This window comes from Rhinopithecus roxellana, chromosome 1 (assembly GCF_007565055.1).
Source record: "Rhinopithecus roxellana isolate Shanxi Qingling chromosome 1, ASM756505v1, whole genome shotgun sequence".
Lineage (NCBI taxonomy): Eukaryota > Metazoa > Chordata > Mammalia > Primates > Cercopithecidae > Rhinopithecus > Rhinopithecus roxellana.
The window spans coordinates 202,186,296-202,207,400 of record NC_044549.1 but is presented as its reverse complement, the minus strand read 5'-3'; the positions used below and the strand labels follow the sequence as shown (position 1 = coordinate 202,207,400).

The 21,105-nt window shown below is 43.6% G+C and overlaps 1 protein-coding gene across 6 annotated transcripts in view; it reads left to right on the top strand.

The window, feature by feature from the left end:
- The window catches only part of LRCH3 (leucine rich repeats and calponin homology domain containing 3), a 98,095-nt gene that overhangs the window by 68,902 nt on the left and 8,088 nt on the right, over positions 1-21,105 (top strand). For 3 of the 6 annotated variants that reach the window (XM_030936638.1, XM_030936645.1, XM_010381223.2), the window contains exons 14-19: positions 1,213-1,266; positions 7,887-7,935; positions 8,585-8,692; positions 11,647-11,765; positions 12,711-12,848; positions 17,362-17,439. In XM_030936638.1, the coding sequence (XP_030792498.1) occupies positions 1,213-1,266; positions 7,887-7,935; positions 8,585-8,692; positions 11,647-11,765; positions 12,711-12,848; positions 17,362-17,439 (546 nt within the window). The remainder of the gene's footprint in view (positions 1-1,212; positions 1,267-7,886; positions 7,936-8,584; positions 8,693-11,646; positions 11,766-12,710; positions 12,849-17,361; positions 17,440-21,105) is intronic. The other 3 variants (XM_030936652.1, XM_030936648.1, XM_030936632.1) reach the window with 2 other exon arrangements.

Below are 21,105 nucleotides of genomic sequence, written 5' to 3'. Positions count from 1 at the left end.
GGTGCGATCTTGGCTCACTGCAACCTCCACCTCCCGGGTTCAAGTGATTCTCCTGCCTCAGCCTCCGAGTAGCTGAGATTACAGGCGCCCGCCACCACGCCTGGCTAATTTTTGTATTTTCAGTAGAGACGGGGTTTCACCGTGTTGGTCAGGCTGGTCTCGAACTCCTGACCTTGTAATCTGCCCGCCTTGGCCTCCCAAAGTGCTGGAATTTCAGGCGTGAGCCACTGCGCCTGACCCAGTTTTTTCAATTTATGATCATTACCTCCTTGAAAAATGCATAAAAGTGTTTCATGTGAATTTTGACTTTGCTTTTCATAAAATAAGTTATTTGAAAACCTAACACCTGGGGCTTTACAAGCAGCAATTTTCAGTGTTTTTAAAGCACAAGAGTTTCTGGTAAGGGAAAGTGTATTGTTGGAAATGCTTTCAGTTGTCCATTGTAGAGGTTTTTTAAAGCACAAGTGTTTCTGGTAAGGGAAAGTGTATTGTTTGAAATGTTTTCAGTTGTCCGTTATAGAGGTTTTTTTAAAAATTTTATCAGACATAGAACTACTTCTAGTTTTTTTTTTATGTTAGAACATTATATATTTGTATAATACCTGAAAGATTGACTCAGGCCTGTTCACTTGTGTTTTCTTCACCTGGTAATAATTCTAACACATTTTGACAACCCAAGTTTGATAAATTTAATATATGTTTTCTTTTTTACTCAATATTTCCTTCTTGATGATTGTTTTCAAGTAATTCATTCTCGAGAAAACTAAAGCTCCACAGGAAAATAACATAAACAGTTCTAAAAATTGTAATCGTACTTTTCATTTTGCTTGAGAAAGAAAATGAAGAGATACTTAGACTAGAAATTATGACCCCTGGGCTACTGGTCTGTCACTGGCTCACTAAATGACTGCAGGTTCTTTATGTTATTGTTAATCTCTCTCCAGCTTTCTGCTCCCTCCTGGCTTTGGAAGGTTTTAGGCAGTAAGATCATATTCGAAGTTGTTTAAACTCTGGGAGAAAATCAGTGCTCAGAACCAGCTTACTGACTATTATAATGCACGAATTCCAGATGATTGTGAATGTGGTCCTCTATGTCAACATCTTCAAAAGTGTGTCTTAATATGTCTCTTTCCTTGTGTGTGTATTCGTGAAATACGTCATATGTGTGCGTAGTTTGTTTTTGACGTTGCTTCATTTTTCTCACCTCTCCAGTGCCCCTTCCCATCCAGAAGGTCTCAGCACACTGATGATAGTGCCTTGTTAGTGGTAAGAGTTTCGCACAAAATGGAGTTTTATGTTTCTGTGTTTAGAGATTAAAGGATAGCTCTTGTACTTTTTATTCAGAAACTGTATCTAAATACCATAAAACATGATGAGCATCATTACTAAATGCTTTATAAAGAACTAAACCCTTTTCCCACATGACTGTAAATCTAACAAACCTTCTCTGATTATTACTGAACATACGCTACATACCTGGATGCCTCCTGAAAAAACCTTGTAATTCTCTTCCATGTTAATCCTTTGCTAGCCTTTCTCAACTGGGATCGTTATTGGAACAACACAGAAAATTATTTCAGAAACTTTTTTTCAAAATTAAGGAGGGTACATAACTAGCACCATTCTAGTTGTACAGGAGAGAAGTTAATTTGTTGTACTCCGTGAGTACCTTCAGGCATGTGGCTTCTTCAGAGTCAACACTGAGAAGTGTTTTGACTGTGCCAAAAGCCGTGTGATCCAGACAGAGCACATTGTCTTGTTCTACGGTGACTGTCATGTGAGATTAAATAGAAAACTTTATTAGACTTTAGATAAGTCTTTTTTTCTATCAGACCTGCTGTATTGTCAAATGATTATTTTAAAAGATTTATTCGGCCGGGCGCGGTGGCTCAAGCCTGTAATCCCAGCACTTTGGGAGGCCGAGACGGGCGGATCACGAGGTCAGGAGATCGAGACCATTCTGGCCAACATGGTGAAACCCCGTCTCTACTAAAAATACAAAAACTAGCCGGGTGAGGTGGCGGGCGCCTGTAGTCCCAGCTACTCGGGAGGCTGAGGCAGGAGAATGGCGTAAACTCGGGAGGCGGAGCTTGCAGTGAGCTGAGATCTGGCCACTGCACTCCAGTCCGGGCGACAGAGCGAGACTCCGCCTCAAAAAAAAAAAAAAAAAAAAAAAGATTTATTCTTTATTTTTTAGTTTCTGTATTACTTTCACAGCAGTTATACACTATACTTATGAATTTATTTCATAAGTAAAAGTTGAGTTTGTATCAGTTTCTGGGGTTTTTTTCTTTCCATTGCCTAAATTCTCTAGTGAGAGATTATTTCTTAACCTTTTTTTTGCTCTCCAGTTTTCTAGGAGTTCCCAAATGTAGTTAATGACCTCACAGTGATTTATGCTAATTATTTTGGTATCCTAGAATGCAAGTCACTTAGATTTACAGCTTTAATAAAAACACATTTCAGAAGCCATTTTTACAGGTCTCCTCTATTCTGGCTTTGTTTTCATCATATCCAGTTGTGTATTATCTGTTGCTGTGTTTTTTTTTTTTTTTTCCTTTGAGATGGAGTCTTGCTCTCACTCAGGCTGGAGTGCAGTGGTGAGATCTTGGCTCACTGCAGCCTCCGCCTCCCAGTTTCACGTGATTCTCTCGCCTCAGCCTCCTGAGTGACTGGGATTACAGGCACACGCCACCACGCCTGGCTAATTTTTGTATTTTTAGTAGATATGGGGTTTTACCGTGTTGGCCAAGCTGGTTTCAAACTCCTGACCTCAGGCAATCCACCCACCTCTGCCTCCCAAAGTGCTGGGATTACAGGTGTGAGTCACTGCACCTGGCCTGTTGCAGTTTCAAACCGAAGGGAGAGAATGTTCGCTGCCCTTCAGTGTTGTTCGTTGTTCGTTTCAGCTCTTCTTTCTCATCTTATAAAGTCGCCTATTAACTTTCTCCTTTTATTCCTTAATACGTTTAAATTTCCAGTCTGTGTCCTATAAGTAAGTGTTTTTTAAATTTTTGAAAATATTTTTTCCTCCATGTTTATTGTTCCTTGAACATGTCTTTGTTTAACCAACTTTCTACTTATTCACAGCCCTTGAAAATAAAACATAGTCTTTTACTTCCTTATAAAGATATCTGGCTTTTGCCTCATTTACCTGTTCATTCCTTTTATCGATTTCTGTTACTCTTGTTTGAATTAAATTTCTTATTTAAATTTCCATTTTTTCTCAACACCTAGAACTTAGTTTACTTGCATCTATAAACCCGATGAATGTGTCTTTTTCACTTAAGATGTGAACACATTGCCTTACTCACGAGCACAGCTCACCCAGAACTTAGTTTACTTGCATCTATAACCCTGACAAACATGGCTTTTTCACTTAAGATGTGAACACACTGCCTTACGAGTGCAGCTCACAGTTTAAATCTTAGTTCTCAACCTGTGATATCAAAGTAAGGAATTGTTACCAGAAAATTGTCTCCAGGTGAGTCTTAAGAATTTTCTCAATAGATGGCCTTGGTTTTTTTATTTATTTATTTTTAGCAGTTAAAATTATTTGTCGTCATTAATGTATCTGACCCAACTCTAAGTAGCGATGTAAGAGTTCTGAAAATATTGAAACCAATGGTGGGGAAAGCATGGGAGCAGATGTGTATGTTTGTGTTAGTTTTAGGGTCATTATATCCAGAAATGTGCCTAGTTGTATCATAAAGTTATAATATATTTAGATTATATTTCAAGGCAATTAGATATCAAGGCCTAAAAAACTGTTAATGTTATTCTAGCTTTTTATTTATTTGTTTGTTTGTTTGTTTTGAGACAGAGTTTTGCTCTGTTGCCCAGGCTGGAATGCAGTGGCGCCATCTCGGCTCACTGCAACCTCCGCCTCTGTGTTCAAGTGATTCTCCTCCCAAGTAGCTGGGACTACAGGTGCCCGCCACCATGCCTAGCTAATTTTTTTATTTTTAGTAGAAACGGGGTTTCACCATGTTGGCCAGGACGGTCTTGATCTCTTGACCACGTGATCTGCCCACCTCAGCTCCCAAAATATTGGGATTACAGGCGTGACCCGTCGCACCCTCTAGCTTTTCTTAATTGTACTCCCCTGCCAAGTCTTCCACATCTTTAACCCGGTCAACCAACATTTCTTTGTAAATGAGCTTAACTACATTTCCCTTTCTTTAGGTAAGCTTTGTAACTGTTTAGCTAGTTCTTCCTTCTTTTTACAGTTCTTTCGGTCAATGAATTGAAAATGTCTTGGACTCAAATACTAGTGTAGAAAATATATCTATCATCTCTTAAACATCTTCTTTCCTAACTGAAATTAGGAAACTATATTACTTTTTAAAAATACTATATTTTATTCTCCAGAGAAAAAAGTACTTTAGAAACTATTATGGAGAAATACTATTAGAAAATAAAACGTTGCTTTTTCTTTCTCATATATTTCCCAGTAACATTTTCTGTCTTAGGATGATCATTTTTCATAGTCTTAGGAAGAGCTTGTTAAATAATGGACTGTCTTTATATAAACACGACTAGACCGGACGTGGTGGCTCATGCCTGTAATCCCAGCACTTCGGGAGGCCGAGGCAGGTGGATCACCTGAGATCGGGAGTTTGAGACCAGCCTGATCAACATGGAGAAACCCTGTCTCTACTAAAAATACAAAATTAGCCGGGCGTGGTGGCACGTGCCTGTAATCCCAGCTGCTTGGGAGGCTGAGGCAGGAGAATCACTTGAACCTGGGAGGCGGAGGTTGTGGTGAGCCGAGATTGCTCCATTGCACTCTGGCCTGGGCAACAAGAGCGAAACTCCATCTCAAAAAAAAAAAAAAAAAAAAAAAAAAGCCGGTCGTGGTGGCTCATGCCTGTAATCCCAGCATTTTGGGAGGCCGAGGCAGGTGAATCACCTGAGGTTGGGAGTTCTAGAACAGCCTAACATGGAGAAACCCCATCTGTACTAAAAATACAAAAAAAATTAGCCGGGCATGGTGGTACACGTCTGTAATCCCAGCTACTTGGGAGGCTGAGGCAGGAGAATCACTTGAACCCGAGGGGCAGAGGTTGCAGTTTGCCAAGATCGTGCTGCTGCACTCCAGCCTGGGCAATAAGAGCAAAACTCTGTCTCAAAAAAAAATAAAATCTTGGTTTTTAAAAATGCATAATTAATTCATTTCACCAAATCCTCATTTCTTCTTCTTCTTCCTCCTCTTCTTCCTCTTCCCCTTCCTCCTCCTCTTCCTCCTCCTCCTCCTCTTCTCCTCCACCTTCTTGTCCTCCTCCTCTTCCTCCTCCTCTTCCTCCTCCTCTTCCTCCTCCTCCTCTTCCTCTTCCTCCTCTTCCTCCTCCTCCTCTTCCTCTTCCTCCTCTTCCTCCTCCTCTTCCTCCTCCTCTTCCTCCTCCTCCTCTTCCTCCTCCTCCTCCTCTCCTCTCCTCCTCCTCTTCCTCCTCCTCCTCCTCTTCCTCCTCCTCTCCTCCTCTTCCTCCTCCTCTTCCTCCTCCTCCTCCTCCTCCTCCTCTTCCTCCTCCTCCTCCTCCTCTTCCTCCTCCTCCTCTTCCTCCTCTCTCCTCTTCCTCCTCCTCCTCCTCCTCTCCTCCTCTCTTCCTCTCCTCCTCCTCCTCCTCTTCCTCCTCCTCCTCCTCCTCCTCCTCCTCCTCTTCCTCCTCCTCCTCTTCCTCCTCCTCCTCTTCCTCCTCCTCCTCTTCCTCCCCTCCTCCTCCTCCTCTTCCTCCTCCTCTTCCTCCTCCTCCTCCTCTTCCTCCTCCTCTTCCTCCTCCTCCTCTTCCTCCTCCTCTTCCTCCTCCTCTTCCTCCTCCTCTTCCTCCTCCTCTTCCTCCTCCTCTTCCTCCTCCTCTTCCTCCTCCTCTTCCTTCTTCTCCTCCTCTTCCCTCCTCCTCCGCCTCCTCCTCTTCCTCCTCCTCCTCTTCCTCCTCCTCTCTCCTCCTCCTCTTCCTTCTTCCTCCTCCTCTTCTCCTCCTCTTCCTCCTCCTCTTCCTCCTCCTCCTCTTCCTCCTCCTCCTCCTCTTCTCCCCTTCCTCCTCCTCTTCCTCCTCCTCCTCCTCTTCTCCTCCACCTTCTTGTCCTCCTCTTCCTCCTCCTCCCTTCTCCTCCTCCTCCTCTTCCTCTCCCTCTCCTCCTCCTCTTCCTCCTCCTCCTCCTCTTCCTCCCTCCTCCCCTCCTCTCCTCCTCCTCCTCCTCTTCCTCCTCCTCCCTCCTCCTCCTCCTCTCCTCCTCCTCCTCTTCCTCCTCCTCTTCCTCCTCTTCCTCCTCCTCCTCTCTCCTCCTCCTTCCTCCTCCTCTTCCTCCTCCTCTTCCTCCTCCTCCTCCTCCTCCTCCTCCTCCTCTTCCTCCTCCTCTTCCTCCTCCTCTTCCTCCTCCTCCCCTCTTCCTCCTCCTCTTCTCCTCCTCCTCCTCCTCTTCCTCCTCCTCCTCTTCTCCTCTTCCTCCTCCTCTTCCTCCCTTCCCCCTTCCTCCTCCTCTTCCTCCTCCTCTTCTCCTCCTCCTCCTCCTCCTCCTCCTCCCTCTTCTCCTCCTCCTCTTCCTCCTCCTCCTCTTCCTCCTCCTCCTCTTCCTCCTCCCTCCTCTTCCTCCGCCTCTTCCTCCTCCTCCCTTCCTCCTCCTCTTCCTCCTCTTCCTCCTCCTCTTCCTCCTCCTCTTCCTCCTCCTCTTCCTCCTCCTCTTCCTTCTTCCTCCTCCTCTTCCTTCTCCTCCTCCTCCTCCTCTTATTCCTCCTCCTCCTCTTCCTCCTCCTCTTCCTCCTCTCTCTTCCTCCTCCTCTTCTTCCCCTTCCTCCTCCTCTTCCTCCTCCTCCTCCTCTTCTCCTCCACCTTCTTGTCCTCCTCTTCCTCCTCCTCCTCTTCCTCCTCCTCCTCTTCCTCCTCTTCCTCCTCCTCTTCCTCCTCCTCTTCCTCCTCCTCCTCCTCCTCCTCCTCCTCCTCCTCTCCTCCTCCTCTTCCTCCTCCTCCTCCTCCTCCTCTTCCTCCTCCTCCTCTTCCTCCTCCTCTTCCTCCTCCTCTTCCTCCCTCCTCCTCCTCCTCCTCCTCCTCTTCCTCCTCCTCCTCCTCTTCATCCTCCTCCTCTTCCTCCTCCTCTCCTCCTCCTCTTCCCTCCTCCTCCTTCCTCTTCTTCCTCTCTTCTCCTCCTTCTCCTTCCTTCTTCTTTCTTCTCTCTTCCTTTTTTTTTTTTTTTTTTTTTTTTTTTTTTTTTTTTTTTTTTAAGAGGGGGTCAGGCTACACACGGTAGCTCATGCCTATAATCCAGCACTTTGGGAGGCTGAGGTAGGTTCATCACTTGAGCTCAGGAGATTGAGACTAACCTGGCTAACATGGCAAGAGCCTGTCTCTACAAAAAATACAAAACTGGGCATGGTGATGTGCTCCTAACTACTTGGGAGGCTGAGGTAGAAGGATCACCTGAGCCTGGGAGATCATGCCGTTACGCTCTAGCTTGGGTGACAAGAGTGAGACCCTGTCTCAAAGAGAGAAAGAGAGTGAGTTTCCCTCTATCACCCAGGCTGGAGTGCAGTGGCGCAGTCATAGCTCACTGCAGCCTTTAATTGCTGGGCTCAAGTAATCCTCCCACCTCAGCCTCTACAGTAACACACCACCAGGTCTGACTCATCTTTTAAATGTTTTGTAGAGACAGGGTCTCGCTATGTTGCCTCAGCTGGTCTCAACTCCTGCTCTCAAGTAATCCTCCCACCTCAGCCTCCAAAAGTGCTGGGATTATAGGCACAAGCCACCATACCTGGCCCAAATTCTCATCTCTAGACTTAATCGTGAAGGAGAGTTACCTGTTTTTTGTCTTTTATAATTTCAAAATTACCATAAAAGTAGAAAGTATTTCTTCTTAACAATTATTGATATATGTCTGTTTCTTCACAGAGTGATGACAGACCTAATACCCTATTAAGTTCACCTACAACAGAAACAGGTAATAGACACAAGGTGCACTTTACCACATCAAGATTATAATTCTTTATTTTTTATTTTAAAAATAATAATAAATAGAGACAAGGCCTTTCTTTGTTGACCAGGGTGATCTCAAGCTCCTGGGCTCAAGGTGATCCTCCTGCCTTGTCCTCCCAAAGTGCTGGGATTACAGATGTCAGCCACAGCACCCTGCCAAGATTATAATTTTTTACCAAGATTTTCCTAAATTACTTGTTAGAGAGCTGTGACTGCTTTTTCTGAGATAGAAATCAGATACAGAGTTGGAAACCACTGGGTTTTTTTTTCCCCCTTTTTAAATTAAATTGGTTGTTCAGCTCGTCAGCCATTTGATATGAGTAAGCGAACAGCAGCTCGCAGGGCCATAGGTCTGCAGGAGACTTTTCAATACGTGGCCTTCATTCTGTCTGCATTGACACGTCAAAAATAACATGACAATGTAAAATACATGCAAGCAGGGCTCCTGCTCTCGTGATTACTTTTCTATGCCAGACTTTTCATTATTAGAGTTATTTTATATCTTTGCCACGTTTAATTTTATTTTTTACTTGCTACTTTTGTAACTTGTATGTCTGCTATTATATTTTCTTTTCATCTCCTTTAATCTCATTTTACTTTTCATGCTGATTTAGTTCATCATTCCTCTGCGTATGCTTTTCCTGCTGCTATCCAGAGAAATCAGCCTCAGCGCCCTGAAAGCTTCCTTTTCCGGGCAGGTGGCAGGGCAGAAACCAACAAAGGTAGGTGGTAGTGATTTTAAAAGCCAGGGGCGAGGGGAGGTTTGCACAATGACGCTAGCTGTTAAATGGATGCTTTTAAACTTCTACACCAAACTATCAGCTTGGCAAAAGCATGTGTCTGTGAACTCACTGATATTAAAGCAGAAAAATCTTACCTGAATATGTTTGGATTAGGAAGTTTCTTAGTAACACCTAAAAGCAGATTATAGAGTGTTTGAACAAATAAAATGCTGTTTCAAGGCTTTTGAGAATGTTCTTTGTCTTGGTAATGAACTCTTTCACATTTTTCTATTGATAAAAGCTGTTTTCTTAAAACAATAATTTTTTAAAAATCTACTTAAAGTCTCATGTTCTTTTAGTTAATAATGACAGATTTCTCCCTGGTCCCAAAGAAGTTACCTGGGAGTGGAAACAAACATTTTAAGTCAAAAATAATGACTTTTGTCATGGTGGTGTGTGCCTGTGGTCCCAGCTACTTGGGAGGCTGGCGGGGAGGATTGCTTGAGTCCAGGAGTTCAAGGTTACAGTGAGTTATAATTAAAAGCACCACTGTTCTCCAGCTTGACCAACAGAGCAAGACTCTGTCTCTTAAAAAAAAACAAAACAAAAATAAGGTCAGGCGTGGTGGCTCACGCCTGTAATCCCAGCGCTTTGGGAGGCCGAGGAAGGCAGATCACTTGAGTCAGGAGGCCAACATGGCAAAACCCTGTCTCTACTAAAAATACAAAAATTGGGCACGCTGGCTCACACCTGTAATCCCAGCGCTTTGGGAGGCCGAGGAAGGCAGATCACTTGAGTCAGTCTGTGACCAGCCTGACCAACATGGTGAAACCCCATCTCTACTGAAAAGATACAAAAATTAGCTGGGCATGGCAGCAGGCGCCTGTAATCCCAGCTACTCAGGAGGCTGAGACAGGAGAATCTCTTGAACCTGAGAGCCAGAAGTTGCAGTGAGCCAAGATGGCACCACTATACTGCAGTGTCGGGGACAGAGTAAGACCATGTCTCAAAAAAACTGGCCAGGCATGGTGGCAGGAGCCTGTAATCCCAGCTACTTGGGAGGCTAAGGCAGAGAGTCCCTTGAACCCAGGAGGTGGAGGTTGTAGTGAGCTGAGATTGCGCCACTGCACTCCAGCCTGGATGACAGTGTGAAACTTACGTCTCAACAAACATTTAAAAATAGGCCAGGCGTGGTGGCACATGCGTGTAATCCTGGCACTTTGGGAGGTCGAGGTGGGTGGGATCACTTGAGCTTAGGAGTTCGAGACCAGCCTGTGCAACATGACAAAACCCATCTCTTAAGAAAAAACAAAAAATTGGCTGGGTGCGGTGGCTCACGCCCATAATCCCAGCTCTTTGGGAGGCCAAGACGGGAGGATCACGAGGTCAGGAGATCGAGACCATCCTGGCTAATACGGTGAAACCCTGTCTCCACTAAAAATACAAAAAAAATTAGCCAGGCGTGGTGGTGGGCGCCTGTAGTCCCAGCTACTCGGAAGGCTGAGGCAGGAGAATGGCATGAACCTGGGAGGCGGAGCTTGCAGTGAGCCAAGATTGTACAACTACACTCCAGCGTGGGCAACAGAGTGTGACTCCGTCTCAAAAAAAAAAAAAAAATTAGGCATGGTGGTGCAGACCTGAAGTCACAGCTACTTGGGGGACTGAGGCAGGAGGATGGATTGAGCCCAGGAGGTTGAGGCCTGAAGTGAGTCAAGATTGCACGACTGCACTCCAGCTTGGGTGACAAAGTAAAACCCTGTCTTAAAAAAAACAAACACAACTTACCTTTAATGTTACCACCAGATGCATTCGCAGTAAGATTTAAAAGTCAAACTACAGATGCATTGCTGGTAAGAGTGTAAGAAAGCATGGAAGACTGTTACCAGTCAGCCTCCGTACCCTCGGATTCTGTATTTATGGATTGGACCAGTCATGGACAGAGAAGTTCAGAAACAAGACAACAATGATAATGCCACAATAAAGAAATAATACAAATTTTGAAATATAGTAACAGTTTGGCCTTTACATTATATGAAGTAAGTAATATAGAGATGAGTTAAAGTGTAGTGTAAAGGAGGATATGCATAGTTTGTAGGCAAACAATACTACATTTTATATGAGTGACTTGAGGATTCACCAAGTTTGGCATGAGAATGAGGGGCGGTTTCTGGAACCAGTTTCCCCTGGATACTTAGGGATGACTGTGTATCCTATGACCAGCAGTTTTACTTTGGAGAAATATGTACACACGTGTGCCAAAAACATGTACAAAAATATTCATAGTAGCATTATTCATAAGAGCCGGAAACTGAATGTCCGTCAATAGAATGGATAAGTGAATTGTCGTATATTTGTACAACGGAATACCATGTAAACAGTGAAAATGAACAAATTCCTGTATACAGCAACATGGATAAATCTCACTAACATACCATTGTTCAAAAGAAGCCAGAAACAAAAGAACACATACAATACAGCATAATTTATACAAAGTTCAAAAATGAACCAAACCAGTCAAAGTGTTAGAATTCAGGATGCGGTTTTGAGCACTTTGGGTACTTATGGGCAGGGAGCATGGAGGGGGCTCCTGGGATTGGTAAGATTGCATTTATAAACCTGATTGTGCTCACTTGGTGAGGAGAATTTATTGAGCAGTATGCTTACGATTTGTATATTTTTCTGTATGTGTATTAATTTTCAATAAAAACATTTTTAAGTGGCTGTAATCAAGCAAAAGTAGTTGAGTCAACTGGGTAATGAACATTATGTAGTTTTCTATACTATTCTCTGTTGTGTACATTTGAAAATCTCCATTAAAAAAACCCTTTTGAAAAGTCAGTCCGGAAAGTAGGAAGCAATATACTGTACTTCAGGAAAACTGTGATGAGGCAGATCTGGAGGTTTTCCTAGCACTGCCAGTTGCCTTTCTGTCTTACATATTAATATTTTTATAGGTCATGCTTCACCCCTTCCTCCATCTGCTGCACCTACCACTGATTCTACAGATTCCATGACAAGACAGAATTCAAGACAGAGAGAAGAAGAGCTGGAATTAATAGATCAACTACGTAAAGTATGTACATTGCCTTTGATTTACACTTTTTCAGTGTTATTGCTATAGACCATAATCCTGTAATCATATCTTGATTTGACACATCATTTTTACTTATGTATTTTTTTAGACAGAGTCTCGCTGTGTCAGCCAGGCTGGAGTTCAGTGGGATGATCCTGGGTCACTGCAGCCTGTGCTTCCTGAGTAGCTGGGATTATAGCAATTCTTCTGCCTCAGCCTCCTGAGTAGCTGGGATTATAGGTGCCCATCACTGTACCCAGCTAATTTTTGTATTTTTAGTAGAGAAGGGGTTTCACCATGTTGGCCAGGCTGGTCTTGAACTCCTTATCTCAGGTGATCCACTGGCCTTGACCCCCCAAAGTGCTGGGATTGCAGGCGTGAGCTTCCGTGCCCAGCTGTAATTTTTAATGGAATCAACAGGTGCATTGTGTGCCATGTGTTGTGATGAATGTAAAACACTTTACCATTAAGGAAATTATTTTCAGCTATTTACTTAAAAAATGAGATGGCTTGTTCTATAAAGCTCAGTTCCTAGCTCTACTCATTTAAAGTTTTTCCTTTTTTTTCTACTTCATGTTATAAAGAAATGTCGTCAGATTAATAATTTATATGTGTGTGTGCACACATATATAAATATCACACTTACACCTATAGTGAGTGAGTGGCTCTTAACTTTATTTTGGAATTGAAGGAGAATCTAGTTTTTTTTTTTAAATCAGAAAGTTGTAAATGAATTTTTGTTGTACTTTGTACCACTATGGCCTGGCTGCCATCCATACATATTAGATCTCCTTAAGTCAGACTTAGGATAGAGGGATAAAATGGATATTGTGGTACTTATTTCCTTTTTATCTTGATTTCTAATTAGATTTCATTGTAACTCCCTTATGTCCTATATGTCAGTCATTCTTCAGTTAATGTATTACGTGGTTTTTGTTCTTTCAGCATATTGAGTACCGGTTGAAGGTGTCTCTGCCTTGTGACCTTGGAGCAGCTCTAACTGATGGCGTTGTTCTTTGCCATTTGGCTAATCATGTGCGACCTCGATCTGTCCCAAGCATTCATGTTCCCTCACCAGCTGTAGTAAGTTGATAAGGCTGGAAACCCTTGGCTGTTCATCAGATCATTTGTTGAGCACAGTGGACAGACATTTCTTAAGCACTGTGCTAGATATTAAGGACACAGATATAAAGAGTCCAGTCTCTACCTTCCTGGTCTACCTTCTGCTGGAGAAGAGACAGACATGTATGCAGTGTGATCAATGTTCTAAGAAAGGCATGTACAATGTGTGTTATAGGGATACAAAAACGGGCCACTTAACTCCGCCTGGAGAGTTCAGGGAAGCCTTCCCAGAACGGGCAAAATTTGAACGAATTCTTGAAGTTTAAGAAGGAATTTTCCAGCAGTACAGAGAGGGAAGGAGGCCTTCTGGGCATAGGATTTCTAGATTCAGAAGCTAAGGAAAATTATGGCTTACTTAAGGAATTGGTAAATTGTTCAGAATGGATCATGCACAGGGTTGTAGATAAAAATGGGAAGGGGCTAGGCTAGAGAGGTAAGCTGGGGCTGTGGTGCAAAGGCTTATGAAGCGTATCAAGAAAGTTTACCCTAGTACAGACAATGAGGAAACACTGAATTAAAGAGGGAATACCGTGATTATAATTGCAGTTTAGAATGATGAATCTAGGCTGGGCGCGGTGCTTATAATCTTAGCTTATAATCTTATAATCATGCTTATAATCTTAGCACTTTGGGAGGCCGAGGCAGACGGATTGCTTGAGCCCGGGAGTTTGAGACCAGCCAGGACAATATGGCAAAACCGTCTCTATCAAAAATACAAAAATTAGCTGGGCATGGTGGCATGTGCCTATAGTCCCAGCTACTCAGGAGGCTGACGTGGGAGGATCACTTGAGCCTGGGAGTTCGAGGCTGCAGTGAGCAGTGATTGTGCCAGTGCACTCCAGCCTGGGTGAGAGAGCAAGACCCTGTCTCAAAGGGGAAAAAAAAAAAAAAAAAGAATGATGAATTTGGTGCTAAGTGAGAAATGGATAAATTAAAGGTGGTACACTAGAAAGATGCCCAAGCCAGGCTCAGTGGCTCGTGCCTGTAGTCCCAGCTGCTTGGGAGTCTGAGGCCTTAGGATCCTATGAGCCCAGGAGTTTGAGACCAGCTTGGGTGATGTAGCAAGATCTTGTTTCTTTATTTTTTTTTTTTGAGGCGGAGTCTTGCTCTGTCGCCCAAGCTGGAGTGCAGTGGCTGGATCTCAGCTCACTGCAAGCTCCGCCTCCCGGGTTTATGCCATTCTCCTGCCTCAGCCTCCCGAGTAGCTGGGACTACAGGCGCCCGCCACCTCGCCCGGCTAGTTTTTTGTATTTTTTAGTAGAGACGGGGTTTCACCATATTAGCCAGGATGGTCTTGATCTCCTGACCTTGTGATCCGCCCGTCTCGGCCTCCCAAAGTGCTGGGATTACAGGCTTGAGCCACCGCGCGCGGCCAAGATCTTGTTTCTTAAAAGAAAAAGGAAAAGAGGCTGGGTGCAGTGGCTCACGCCTGTAATCCCAGCATTTTGGGAGCCCGAGGCTGGTGGATCACCTGAGGTTAGGGGTTTGAGACCAGCCTGGCCAACATGGTGGAACCCTATCTCTACTAAAAATACAAAATCAGCCAGGAGTGGTTCACACGTCTGTAATCTCAGCTACTCGGGAGGCTGAGGCAAGAGAATCACTTGAACCCGGGAGGTGGAGGCTGCAGTGAGCTATCGCGCCACTGCGCTACACTCCAGCCTGGGCAAGATAGAGCGAGACTCCATCTCAAGAAAAAGGAAAAGAAAGATGCCCAATGAAAAGGCTGTTGTTAGTCCAGGCCAGGAGGATAACAAGCCTGGATTAATAAGGCAGTGAGAGGGAAGATGGTTCAGAGGTAAAATTGACATGATCTGTGACCAACCTCAGGTGGAAGGTGAGGGAGAAAACGCATTCGAGATAACTGGCAGGTTCTCTTTGCACTGCTGGTCAGGTCTGGACATCAGTATCGGATGGCAATCCACAAAAGAACAGGCTTTGGGTTGATACACCTCTCCTCTGTTTTCCTCACATTTTTATCATGAAAAAGTTTCAACCTTCAGAAAAGTGGAAGGAATCATACAATGAACACTGTTAAAGTCTACACCTAGATCTGACATTGCTTGCATTTTGCCATACTTGCTTTATGTATCTATATTTTTATGTGTATTTTAACTACACCATCCAAAACTTACAGATATCATATACTCTTCCCTCAATGTATTTTAGGGACCTGTCCTAGGCCACCTTGCTTTTCCCCTGCCCATAGCCAATGACTGACAAGCATGGGGCTGAGCCCTCCTACCGCAAGGAGGGAATGTCATGTGGTTCACACTTGTGAGCTCCCTGTGGTATCAAGCTGAAGCTGAGAAGGAGACAGGCAGGAGGATCACTTGTGGCCAGGAGTTTAAGACCAGCCTGGGCAATATAGTGACCCTGTCTCTACAAAAAAACTTAAAAAAATTAGGTGTGCACCTACTACTCAGGAGGCTGTGGGGCTGCAGTGAGCCACGATCATGCCACTGCACAACAACCTGGGCAACAGAGCGAGACCCTGACCCTAAAAAAGAAAGAAAGGGCGAGTGCAGTGGCTCACGCTTGTAATCCCAGCACTTTGGGAGGCCGAGGTGGGCAGATCACAAGGTCAAGAGATTGAGACCATCCCGGCCAACATAGTGAAACCACATCTCTACTAAAAATACAAAAATTAGCTGTGTGTGGTGGTGCACACCTGTAGTCCCAGCTACTTGGGAGGCTGAAGCAGGAGAATCACTTGAGTCCAAGAGGTGGAGCTTGCAGTGAGCCAAGATCGCGCCACTGCACTCCAGCCTGGCGACAGAGCAAGACTCTGTCTCAAAAAAAAAAAAAAAAAAAGAAAGAAAAGACTGAAAGGAAATGAATCAACTGTTGTAGTTATATTTACATGATGAACTATGGGTAATTAATTTTTTGGCTGTTCCTCCAAGTTTTCTTTACCGCAGGGGTCCCCAAGCCCTGGGCCACAAATGGGTACCAGTCTGTGGCCTGTTAGGAACTGGGCCGCACAGCAGGAGGTGAGCAGTGGGCCAGTGAGCAAAGCTTCATCTGTATTTACAGCCTCTCCCCATTACTCACATCACCGCCTGGGCTCTGCCTCCCGTCAGATCAGCAGCAGTATTAGATTCTCAGAGGAGCATGAACGCTGGTGTGAACTGTGCGTGCGAGGAAGGGATCTAGGTCACGTGCCCCTTATGAGAATCTAATGCCCCATGATCTGTCACTATCTCCTGTCACCCCTAGATGGGACTGTCTAGTTGCAGGTAAACAACCCAGGGCTCCCACTGACTCTACGTTATGGTAGATTTCATTATGTATGATTATTTCATTATATATTGTAATGTAATAATAGAAATAAAATACACAATGAATGTAATGTGCTTGAATCATCCTGAAACCATCCCCCAACTCCACCCCTGTCCATGGAAAAATGGTCTTCCATGAAACCAGTCCCTGGTGCCAAAAAGGTTGAGGACTGCTGCTTTCGTGTTACATTGTTTTAAAATGGAAAAAAATGTTTTTATTCTTTCAAAGTTTTTCTATTTAGTACTTGCCTTAAAAAATCAAAGCCAATATCTAAAGTGTGAGGTGACAAACTACTGCCCACAAGCCAGCACTTAACTGTTGTAAATAAAGTTTCACTGGAACCCAGCCACACTTTCTTGTTTGCATATTGTCTATAGTTGCTTTCAAGCTCCTAGCAGAATTGAGTGGTTGCAACAGTTCTCTCTTTTTTTTTTTTTTGAGACGGAGTTTCCCTCTTGTTGCCCAGGCTGGAGTGCAGTGGCGCGATCTCGGCTCACCACAACCTCTGCCTCCTGGGTTCCCGGGTTCAAGCAATTCTTGTGCCTCAGCCTCCCGAGTAGCTGGGATTACATGTGCCCACCTCCACACCCGGCTAATTTTTGTATTATTAGTAGAGACGGGTCTCTCCATGTTCGTCAGACTGGTCTCAAACTCCCGACCTCAGGTGATCTGCCCACCTTGGCCTCCCAAAGTACTGGGATTACAGGCCTGAGCCACTGCATCCGGCATTGCAACAGTTCTTATGGCCTTCAAAACTAACATTTATTATCTGATCCTTAAAAGTTTGCTGACCCCCTAGTCTACAGCATTGAGAGTTATGAAGCGATTGCCAAGGGTATTTTTAAAGTTAGCAAATATTTTTTAATGTTGCTAGCAGGCTGGGCCTGTAGCTCATGCCTCTGATCCCAGCACTTTGGGAGGCTGAGGCAGGCAGATTGCTTGAACTCAGGAATTCAAGACCAGCCTGGGCAACGTGGCGAAACCCTGTCTGTACAAAAATTACCCAGGTGTGACGGCTTGTAGCTATAGCCAGCTACTTGGGAGGCTGAGGTGGGAGGATCACCTGAGCCCGAGAGGTCAAGGACACAGTGAGCCAAGCTTGTGCCACTGCACTCCAGACTGGGTGACAGAGCGAGACCCTGTCCCAAAACCAAAACTTTTCTAGTAACATATTTTCTTTTCCTCATTTCAGCCTAAATTAACAATGGCGAAATGCAGGCGAAATGTGGAGAATTTCCTAGAAGCTTGCAGAAAAATTGGTGTACCTCAGGTAATAAATGTATCATTTTTTATGTTGCCTAAATAGACTTGGTTGTGCTAAAATTTTAGAAATGCAAATCTCTAAAATCTTACGGGACTAGCTCTGAGCTAAGTCGATCCTAATTAACATGACTTTGGGTTACAAGAGTCAGTATGCTTTTGAACAATTTTCCTTAATTATTTCCAAGGACCACACAAAGAAATTATAAATGTATAAATTGAAATAATTATAAGTAATTTAGAGTAATTATTCTATTTTCCTAAACTTTCCCACTTGCTATTTGACAACTAAATACATCCTTCAAAAACTCACTCTATCCCAGATCAAGAATGCTGCAGCTGGCTTCAGTGTTCTGACCCTTGCTTTGATACTTTTTAAAATGTTGTAGACTCCAGAAATGTTGAAAAGACAGCCTGGAGTTCCTTTGTATACTTCACTTATTTCTTCTAATGTTAACTAACACCTGATATACTACAACCTTAGGACAGTGGTTCAAATTAAGTAACACGAGAACAGTACGATTAACTGAATGACAGGCTTTATTCGGATTTCATCGGTTCTTCCATGAAGCTCGTTCTTTGGAGCCTGGCTTGCGACAGGCTGTCTGAGTGTTGTCCTGCTGTGAGGATTTGTTGCCTCCAGCTCAGATATAACTTTATTGCCCTTTAATATTACCAGAAGTTAAATTTATTTATAGATGTGATTAAGGGAAATGAACTTGATATACTCTTAATAACCCCTTTAAAAAGCAATTATAGTAAACCAACGAAGCATTATACTACTAAGGAATATTACATGGTATAAAGACAAATTTAAAGAAATAAACAACTTGGTGCCGTGTGATACTTTTTCATTAACCACGACCATTACGAGTCTTGTTAACATTTTGTCTATAGCCTGAAGGAGGAAAACATGACTCTTTTCTATCACCTTCTAATTAGGTCTCAGTAACTCAGGGGTAGCCCCGGGGCTCAGCAGCAGCTCCACCATTTCTCAGAGCTTAGATCCTGTTCCTGTAGCTTTCATGACAGTGGTTCTCTTTACGCATTTCACCACACCTCTTTCTAACTAACCAGGAGTTAGAAAGGCCTCAGCGTCACTTGTCCAAAGAGTGACCTTCTCTTTCAGCTCTTTCACGTGTTACAAAGTGAAAGAGAGAGCGCCCAGCTCCGCAGAGCATCTGCATCAGCCCGCAGGATTCCCAGGCTGGTTTTTCTCTTACGAAGGCAGATCATCATTCTACTGTTTAATTTTTACTTTTTTCTTTTGCTGTTTTTTTCTTTTTTAAAACTGAATTGTAAAAGAATGGAAATTTACGTAAAGTGGTAGTTAGCAAAGACCTTTTTGATCCCTGTGGACAAATTCAAAGCAAAATTTTCATGTTTATATTATGTTGTTTGATAAAGGCTCCTCTTTTAGAACAGACCTTTTTAAATATTTTGAGAGCACTGAATATGGCTTCTGAAGAAACAACATACGTTCTTTTAAACAAGTTTGTTCTAATAGTGCACATTAGCCTCCAGCTGTTCCCTTCTGCTTCCTGAAGAGGTTCCTGCTACACAAACATCTAGTGTCTGCTCTAGTTCCCTGCAGGGTCTTTAAACAAAGAGAGTATGGCATGGGTTGGTGCAGAATGGGAACCGCGAAATCGATAGGAGAGTGCTGAATATGGCCCCACTCAGGCAAGTCATGTTGACCCAACCGATGTCAAAACCTGTTAAAAGTACTGTTGACCAGCGATTACAGTCATTGTACCTGTCCACTGGTATGCCGTGGGTGACCATGTTTATTATGGGCCAGCTTGCCCCTGTTCCTACCAGAACTGTGCTGTTGGAAGGCAAGTACAGAGAAAAAAAATAATATAGTTTTAAAAGACTGGGTCTTTTTCCAGAGTGGTTAGACTGAGGTTTTGAGGCATCCTGCCTCCCCCTCCACAAAGAGGAAGTGGACATTCCTCATACGCTGCCCCTTCCTTCTCCCCTTCCGCCTTCCGCCCTCCACCCAGGTCCCCACCACAACCACTGCCAGTTTTAGACGGGTTCCTAGTATGCTGCTACTGCTGCTGAAAAATTAGTCATTTGTCTAGAACAAAGTGAAAGAAAATGAATAAACGCACAAACTCTTAGGTTCAAGCTCGTCTTCTCAGGTCCCACTGCCAAAGGAAGAGAAGAAACTTCTACCTCCCCTTCTTCCTTTTTCTCCTGTACTTCTGGTCATTCTGGCCTTTACTTAAACATCCCCACTTTGCTCTGTGTGACTTGAAAATTGGGAAGGTAATAATGATCACTTTTGAAAATGTAAAACAGAAAACTGTGTTATAAGTATTTTGTCAGATTCTATACCCAGATGAGATTATATATAAAGACAAATAATTTCCTTTCTCTGTATAACTTTTAAAATGTTATACAAGTTAAAGTATGAATGAGATACTAAAGGGCAAGGCAATTTTTAAAAGCCTCTGGTGACATTGGGCATATGGGTATTTGCTTTATTTTTATGCTTGTATTAAATATGCTACATTCAAAAAAACCATAATGGGTGATTAAAAACTTATATCTGAGTCCAGTATCTTTTGTCCCAGAGTCGTTATGTTATGTGTTAAAGGATGTCTCCATGTTGTCCAGTCCACTGACGTTTGTATTGATTTAGTGAATTTTGCAATCTGTAAAATGGAGGGTTTGGATGATCTCTGAGGCCCTTAACAGCTCTATGTTCATTTCGAACACATTCTTGAGCTGGACTTGGTTAAAATGGACACCCCCTGATTTTTAGAGGAATGCCAAGTCATTGAGTGCGTTTGGCTTCTAGGTAATAAACTGCACCTGGATCATGAGGCTTTCCTCAGTCTTTGAACCTTTTTGATGTACCTGGCTTTCTCTGAAAACGTCCCTCACCTCAGCCTCTGCAGTTTTTGTCCTTGCTTTCTGACCTACTCTTTTTTTTTAATAGAGAAGAATGAGTCAGGAAAGACGTTGCTTCACACACACCTCACTACTTTCAGGCCTCACATGACCCTAAACCAACATCCACTTCTGTGTATTGTATTGTTTTTTTTTTTTTTTTTTTTTTTCTGATGGAGTCTCGCTCTGTCACCCAGGCTGGAGTGCAGTGGTGCGATCCCAGCTCACTGCAAGCTCTGCCTCCCGGGTTCACGCCATTCTCCTGCCTCAGCCTCCTGAGTAGCTGGGACTACAGGCGCCCGCCACCACGCCCGGCTTACTTTTTGTATTTTTAGTAGAGACGAGGTTTCACCATGTTAGCCAGGATGGTCTCGATCTCTTGACCTCGTAATCCGCCCGCCTCAGCCTTCCAGAGTGCTGGGATTATAGGTGTGAGCCACCGCGTCCGGCCTGTGTATTGTATTCGTAATGTTCAGACTAGTCACCAACACGCAAATTTTATTCTGCTGTTTAGTAGTAAGATCCAGCTCAGCATATAGAAGATTCTTTGTAGTTTGGGTTTTCGGCGTTTTATTTGTGTTCCTCAAAGTAAAAATGTTACAGGATGTGTATATGTGAATATGACTGAGATGATCATATTGAATTCTATACTCAGATCTGCATTTCTGATCCACTGACTTTGTTTTTCTGTTTTCCTTTCCTGCTCACACTTTGGACAGGACAATCTTTGTTCCCCTTCCGACATCCTTCAGCTAAACCTCAGCGTTAAAAGAAC